Genomic DNA, 7,976 nt, shown 5'->3' on the forward strand with positions numbered 1-7,976 from the left:
AGAGACGTACATCCATGTTTGTTATAACTTGTACAAGGAACTCTTTTTCTCAACTATGGCGGTCAGCAATATTGTCTGTGCACTTCTTTTGCTGCCAACCCTTGGGCTGAGCCACATCGACAGGTAAGTTTTGTCCACTCCTGTGCGTGTCAAGGCTAAACTCCTCCCTAGACACAGCATATTGTCCCAATTCAACGTCATTCGATCAAGCCTCATAGATAATAAAACGACGGCCTTGCAGGTTGGCAATGGGAATTTCGCTTTCAATGTCGACAACACGGGAATGCAGGTGAGAAGTAACTCCATTCTGTATATTCCATTACCTTGACTGGGCGGCCACTTACCCATCCGTGGCCTGCTCTTAGACGTTCTTGCCCTTTAACACCCTGTCAAGCTGGGGCTGGCATAAGGACTCTCTGCCGATAAACGGGTAAGAACAGCTTCAGTGCTACTAATTAATTACTACAATCCTCAGCCAGTATTCAGCCCTAATATGCCATCTTCCAGTGAAAACATTAGCGACTACCATGGGGTTGGAAAGCTAACCCACGGCCGGAAGGTCTCATACGACATTCCCGATCCTGATCTTCCGGAGGTTTCTCAGTGGCTTATCGCCAATCCCAATCGCGTCAATCTGGGCCGTATAGGTCTCACTTATAAGAATGCCACCATCACGGCATCTCAAATCACTGATCCAAGGCAGGAGCTCAACTTGTGGGACGGGACCATAACGTCAACTTTCAAAGTCGACGGGAAGGCCGTGCAGGTCATCACCCAGGGAGACTTTGAGACTGATGCAGTAGCTTTCGACATCAAATCAGACCTGATCTCTTTGGGTGATCTTAAAGTCGAGCTTGACTTTCCCTACCCACCAATTCACAGCACTACCTACAAATTCGAGGTGTTTGTGGGCGTCTACGACTTCCCACAGAACCACACCACATTCATCGCCGACCCTCCAAATAGGAAGATCCCTACCGCTCACATCTACCACGAGATGCAGGAGACAAAATACTTTGTCAACCTGAGGTGGCCTTCCACCTCCACCTGCAACCTCCAACTGACGAGGAACGAGCCCGCAAGCTCCACCGCCGTCACCGCCCACCGCTACACTCTCGCTCCCGGGCCGTCCTCCGCCGCGACCTCCTCCTCAACTATGACCTTCACCGCCCACTTCTCACCGGAGAAGCGCATCCCCGACTTGCCATCCGCCATCCAGCAAAGGAACCGGAAGGGCTGGAACGAGTACTGGAGCGACGGCGGGTTCGTTGACCTCACGGCGTCGACCAACCCGAACGCGACCGAGTTGCAGCGCCGCATCCTCCTGTCGCAGTATCACGTCCGCGTCAACAGCGCCGCGCATGGTCAGTCGCCGCAGGAGAGCGGGCTGATGAACAACGGGTGGTACGGTGAGTTGGTCAATCACACGCCGATATGGTGGAATATTGGCTTGGGGAGGTGTGACTGGAACTAACTGACCGTGTTGTGCAGGCAAATTCCACATGGAGATGGTCATCTGGCACAACGCCCACTGGAGCACCTGGGGCCGGCAGAAGTACTTTGACAACATCTTCCCCGAGCTGTATGAGACGCTGCTTCCGTCGTCGCTGGAACGTGCTAAGAACATGGGCTGGGAAGGGGCGAGGTATGCAGCTCTATGGTCCTGGAGATGGGGTTAGGACGTGTACGAGAACAGCCGCTAATTGTATATGCGTGTAATAGATGGCCCAAGATGACCGAGGTCGTCAGCCAGGAGAATTCTCCAGGAGGAATCAACGCATTCCTTATGTGGCAGCAGGTGGGGTCGTCCCGGACTTGCAGCCTCCATTGCTGGTGATCAGACAAGATATGCTAATTGTGCTTGTTTTACTCTCTCCAGCCCCATCCCATGTACCTTGCCGAGCTGGCCTACCAGGCCTCGCCTACGCGGGAAACACTGAAGCATTGGGACAATGTCATCACCGCCTCCGCTGACTACATGGCATCCTACGCGTGGAAGAATGCCAGCTCGGGATACTTCGACCTTGGGCCACCGTACGTCTCAGCCCAGCCCACCTCTTTTTCTCAATTAAACTACACAGGCTAGGAACTTCTGAAGATAGCTAACGTACCATCTCCTCCTCTCCAGAGCATACGGCGTCACCGAAAACACCCCTCCCGAGGAGTCCCTCAACCTAGCTTACGAGGTAAGCAACCACCCTAAGCACAATAATACCACGAGCCCCTAACTTACCACCTCCCCCCAGGTCTCCTACTGGCGCTACGGCCTCGACATCGCCCGCCAATGGAAACACCGCCTCCACCAGCCCATCCCCGCGCAATGGACCACCGTCGCCGCGAACATGGCCCCCCCTCCCCAGGCGGGCGGCCTTTACGCCGACTACGAGGGCCTGAACAGCTCCTGGTGGGCGGACCCAGACCTGAACGGCGACCCGCGCAGCATGATCATGCTGCAGGGCACGCTTCCCGATACTCCCGCCGTCGACCACGAGGTGGCTCGCCGCACGGCGGATAGGGTCTGGGAGGTTTGGACGGATGGTAAAGTCGCGGGCTGGGGTCGTCCCGTGCTTGCTATCAACTCGGCTCGGGTCGGGAACCCGGAGAGGGCGGTGCATCACCTCACTGCGTATGATTACTGGTCGTTTGATGATGCGGGTGAGTTTATTCGGTTGAAGCTGGGCTTGTGTGCCGATGCCGACTGAGGAAGATTGTGTGGGCTGACTCTGGATGTTTATAGGTTTTGCTTCCAGGGGTATTAGCAGTGAGTGCCCCACCCGCTTCTTGTTCATGGGATCTACACGGTGCAACTGTAGATTTGGGAAAATATGCTAACCTTGTACGACAGGCGGCACACCTCCACCGTTTATACCCGGCAACGCGGCCTTCCTCTACGCCGGTGAGTAGCATCGATTTACCTGTCCATAATAAATGTTGTATATCCTAATATGACTCAGTGGCATACCTGGCAGGCGGATGGCGGGGCTCCGAAGGTAACGCTCCGGGCTTTCCCAAGAATGCTGGGTGGGTGGTTAAGCAGGAGGGGCTCGTTAAGGCACTGTGATGGGGAGACGGGATGTTTTAAGAGGGCCTTGATAGAATGCAAGGCGAGTATTCGCAGCATAGTATATTCCTTCCCGATTATTGTGAAGAAATCATATGTTTTGCTGCTGCTGCTGCTGTGACGTCAAGTCATATTCGCACCTGCTCCCATTTTGCAATTTACAGATGCTCTATATTTCCCGTGTAATTTTCACGGCAGCCGCTCAATGTATTCTCGATTTAACACCTTACCACTCCCTAGATAGAACTCCTCGTGTTCGAACCAGCTGATGGTTGCCGCTTCGACAGGCACCATGACATACATACTCCCAAAGAAATCCGTCTTATCATCTTGTCAACATCCTCTAGAACAACATCCGTAACCCGAATACGACATGTCTTATTCCTAGCTGTATCTCCGTCGAGCACAGCAAAGGTAGATTCGACAAAGTTAGGATTCCGGTGCTTGCTCATCCAAGTGCGGACTTCGTCGTCCGTCATCCCAAGAAATGGAGACTTGAACGGCTGCATTGGCTTCCGCGAACCATAGGTAACGGAATCTAGGTCCTCTGTATCTAAAATACAGAGGCAGTCACCAGGTACACCTCTGTCGTCCATCATCATGGCACATAGGCCATTCTTAGCTTCGTCGATGAGCTCGTTGAGGACCTAAACGGGTGATTTAGTTTGGAGATACCAATTAACATAGTCTTGCCTGCGAAGGCGGTTATTGTGCGCACTACGTACCTTTGTTGGACAGGAGCTGTAGCAGAGATTGATCACTGGAAAGTAAAAGAGAGATGATGATGATGAAGTGGTAGTGGTAGTGTTCAAAAAGTTTCGGTGTATATATCCTCAAATATAGCCTCCCATAACTAATCTACCTATCAGATCATTCCCCATCTCTATCCATCTCCCACCCTCATCTCATCTCATCCAGAGACCTTCCTTCCTTTCATATATCATAAACCCGATATTTTCTTTTCCGCCAGACACGCCCGCGCATCCCATGGTATCTCTTCATCCCCTCCCCTTGCGTCCCGAATTCATACACCCCAAAAACCGCGGACCCTCAAAAAACAAACAAAAAACAACGCGCAGGACATAAGCGGGCATAAACATCATAAAACGCATCATAAAACGCAATCACTCCATCAACTCCTCCAAATCCACATCCTCCCCCCTCTCATCCCCCGTCGCCCCATGGAACCCCTCCGCCCTGCGCAGAGTCTGGACATCCAAATCTGTCACATACCTCCCCGCCCCCTCCGGGCCTAGGGGTACACGGACCTCAAAATCAGCACTAAGCATCATATCATCCTTCCACAGCCTGCGTCCGCCATCAAACACGCACAGAACGCGCTTCTTCATCTTCATCTGCGCCGCCGGACACCCCCAGCTGGAGGGGTAATCCTTGCGCTTCTTGCGGCCCCCCTTAGGGTGCGTGAGCGCCACGCCACCTTTGGAGTGGGTGAGTCCGCGCTTAGCACCCTTGCGACCAGCAGGACGGGCGGAGTTCTCATCATCGTCTTCGTCATCGGCTGCATCATCTTCTCCGTCCTCAGCATCGGAGAAGGACGTTTGATCAGGTGTGGTGGTAGGTAAATTCGACGCACGAAGCGTCTCAAGAACAGCACGATCACGCGATACCTCAGCGAGGCGCTCGGCGTTGATAGCCTCAGCGGGCTCTTCCTGCTGCACGAGGCGCAGGACGCAGTCGTCGAGGTGCTCGTAGAAGTCCTGCGCGCTGGGGAACATAGCGCCGCAAGTGCTGCAGCGTCCCGTAGCATCAGGCGCGTATCCGACGGGGCGGCCGGTGGTAGTAGCTGCTGTGCTACCAGCAGCCGAGGTTGGGCCGGAAGAGGAGCCATTGCTCGTCTTGCGGCGGGAGTTAGGCGGGACCTGCTCGACGCAGTGGACGCCTGTGAGATGGCGTTTAAACACGTCTGCGCGGTTGAACGATTTCTCCGCGGCCGACCCGGAGCCAGGGCAGAAGCCGCACACCATCGTGCCCTTGTAGTGGGTGAGGGTGTGGCGGTTCTTGTCGTACTTGCGCGCGAAGCCCTTGGTGTGGTATTCGCAGGTGGTGATGGGGCATTTCTCGGGGCGCTCGGTCTGGTGCGTGAGCATGTGCGCTTTGAGGTCCTTGAAGGACTTGCCGCAGGTGGCGAAGGGGCAGTGGGTGCGCGGGGTGGAGGAGGAGGAGTCGGGGGAGGAGGGAGAGGCGGAGGCAATGGAGCCACGGCGGGAGGGGTAGGGGTAGGGCGCGTAGGATTGCATGTAGGGCGAGGCGGAGGACTTGACGCGCTTGGAGGATCGGGAGGACATTTCGGAGGGGCTGGGAGAGTGTGGTGGGTACATTGTCTGTTGGACGAACTCCTCTTGTGGCATTGGGCTCGGAATTGGCGCGCCGGTGTATGAGTGGAGGATGGACGGGTCTGTGGGAGACGAGTTAGCAGCTGCTCGTGGAAAAGGCGGTGGACAGTTCGATGGAGGAAACCGACCGGAATAGGTGACAGGAGACACGAAAAAGCCGCGAGTGGGCGAAAATATGGGAGAAGAGATGGGATGATGAAGCTGATAAGGAAGAGAAACCCCGGGCGGGCCCTGCATGTGCCCCGCCACGTCAAGGGCAGAGGCCCGTCGCGAAGACAAAGGAGAAGAAGTACTCTGCGCGGACTGGAAGTGAAGACTGTCCCTCCGCGGAGGCGGAGACATGGCGGTCAATGAAGACGCGATGTTGATCGCGGTTGACTGCGCGACGAGCGAATCGATAGGAGAGAGAGTAGAAGGAATTGGAGCACGAGGGGTAGATGCTGATGAGGAAGCAGGAAGGCTCGCACACTCACCCACAAAGCCCATGGGCTTGTTCATATCCGCGAAAGCGAAATCGTGCTCGAGACTGGCGCCGAAGCTGAAGTCGTTGGCGTAGCTGTAATCGCCGGCGATGGTGGGCGCGAGACCCAGCCCGTGGTGGGAGGTCCACTCGGAGATAGCGGAAGGGATCTGCGCATGGGTAGCGTAGGGCGAGCCGATGGCGGACGACGCGGCAGAGGGACCAGATGCGCTGGAGAGGTTGGAGGGAAGAGGGCAGCGGAGTTCAGGGGAGCCGGTAGGGTAGAGGGTGGGAGATCCCTTAGCGAATTCCGGCGCTGCCTCGGACTTGCAGTGCTGCTCGGAAGCGAAGTTGGGATTCGCGTAGGGATCCTGTGTCACTGTGGATCGCTGGAAGTTGTAAGCGACGAGCGCTGGGTCCATGTTGAAGGTCGGGAGGTTGTTCATGCTGATGACTTCGGCAGCGTAGATGTGGTGACTGTCGGTGAAGAGAGGGAAATCGGCTTCTTCATATTGCTCGTTCATATTGTGTAAAGGGTTATAGTTTTGGTTGTGGAGGATGGCCGTCATAATTAGTTATTATTGGGGTCGTTTCTGCGGGTGGGCGAGGCTGTGCTGATGAGGCTGCGCAGGCTAAGCAATACAGGGCACAGGTCAGCAACCAAACCAAATTCTCTGCTGCTCCCCCAATGAGATCATCTGCAGCGGCCCAGGGCGATGAACATACCTCGCTGGAATTAGAATTAAACAATTCAGTGACGTGTGAAAGCCACAGCGGGCCGGACTGTAAAAATATTCTCGTCGTATGGTGTTTTGTGTGTTTTTGGTGTTCGCGGTGAGCTGTGTTCTCGGGTGGTTGGTTTCGGGAGTTCGAGTCCAGGTACCCGGTAGTTCGAAAGAGACAATGGACAGCGGTGTCGAGAAGAAGCTCAGATTATAGCGGGGGAAGAATTCGAAGCTGTCGGATGGATGGGCGAGAGTGAGCGGCGCGTCGGTATTATATTATTATAGAGTTTTCGGAGACGCCGAGGTAGATTGAAGCTGCTGATAGCGAGTGTTCGTGATCGTGACAGAGGTGAGTGAAGGTGAAGTCGAGGGGAAATAGTGCCATCGACTGGGTATGGGCGAGGTGTAGTAGGGTATTGCTCGGAGAGAGAGATGGGGGGGGAAGAATATAATATATATTTCGGTTGACGCTGAGTGGTGAGTGGTGAGGGAAAGAGCGACTTGGATCAATGATGGGGAGGAGGGAGGGTTGATATGTTTCTCATATTTTTATTTTTATTTCGGGTACTCTCTGGCTTTCTGGGGGGGGGAGTGACGGGGTTTGAGTGTAGAGTGGAGAGAGGACTGAGATGATGGGGTGGGTGGTGGAAGAGAGTCGACTGGGATGACAGGGGAGGGGGGGTGGTGGGTGGGTAGGGTAGGGATAGTGGATTTGGATGGGGGTTGAGTTGACTTTTGACTAGGGGGGGCTATGATGATGGTTGACGAGGATTTTTGACCAGGGTAGGGTTCTTGCGAGGGTTCGATGGCGTTTGGGGGGGTTAGGGGGGTCGTGGGTCGGTCGGGGGTTGCAAGATTAGAGATGCATGGATGGGGGATGGGGATGGGGGTACATGCAATACTGGAGTACTTTGAGGGAGAAGATGAGGAGGGATAGGGAGGGTAGGGAGGATAGAAAAGGATAGGGTGCATTAGTAAGACGGGGAGGACGAGGAGGTAGAGGAAGTGTAGGATTAAGAGGACAGGAGGAGACGGAGAGGAGAGGGGATAGGAGTAGAGAGTATAGTACAGTAGAGAGTAGAGAATGCAGGAGAGGGTAGAGAGAGAGTACAGTACAGTAGAAGGGACAACAGAGAGTACAGTAAAGGGACAATAGAGATGCACAATATAGACGCAGAGTACAAGAGAGAGTGGCATCAAGGATCCCTCTTACTGTAGAGTACGATGTAGAGCACGATGAAGGTTACTCCTGTATACAGAACGTCATGTGTGCGGTGTGTCTCGCTGGTCAGCTCTGGGACGGTTGTACTGGGAGTTTTAGTATACAGTATTACTGTTACTCGAAAGGAGGGAAAGAAGATTGAATTGAACTGCCT

At 54.5% G+C, this 7,976-nt stretch overlaps 2 protein-coding genes across 2 annotated transcripts; one reads left to right on the top strand and one right to left on the bottom strand.

The window, feature by feature from the left end:
- Positions 1–5: 5 nt before the first annotated feature.
- On the top strand, positions 6–3,119 carry VE01_01144 (uncharacterized protein). Its single transcript, XM_059463333.1, has 12 exons — positions 6–123; positions 172–289; positions 366–430; positions 508–1,409; positions 1,492–1,645; positions 1,723–1,798; positions 1,880–2,034; positions 2,129–2,186; positions 2,247–2,655; positions 2,738–2,761; positions 2,846–2,896; positions 2,955–3,119. The coding sequence occupies exons 1-12, from the start codon at positions 56–58 to the stop codon at positions 3,059–3,061; spliced, it is 2,187 nt and encodes a 728-aa protein (XP_059320048.1). The 5' UTR covers positions 6–55; the 3' UTR covers positions 3,062–3,119.
- A 761-nt stretch (positions 3,120–3,880) lies between these two features.
- VE01_01145 (uncharacterized protein) lies at positions 3,881–7,198 on the bottom strand. Its single transcript, XM_059463334.1, has 3 exons — positions 6,602–7,198; positions 5,889–6,507; positions 3,881–5,477 (listed from the first exon to the last, which is right to left on the bottom strand). Exons 2-3 carry the CDS (start codon positions 6,442–6,444, stop codon positions 4,186–4,188), a joined length of 1,848 nt encoding a protein of 615 aa, XP_059320047.1. The 5' UTR covers positions 6,445–6,507; positions 6,602–7,198; the 3' UTR covers positions 3,881–4,185.
- Between the last annotated feature and the right edge of the window lie 778 nt (positions 7,199–7,976).

This window comes from Pseudogymnoascus verrucosus, assembly GCF_001662655.1.
Source record: "Pseudogymnoascus verrucosus strain UAMH 10579 unplaced genomic scaffold scaffold_3, whole genome shotgun sequence".
Taxonomy (NCBI): domain Eukaryota; kingdom Fungi; phylum Ascomycota; class Leotiomycetes; order Thelebolales; family Thelebolaceae; genus Pseudogymnoascus; species Pseudogymnoascus verrucosus.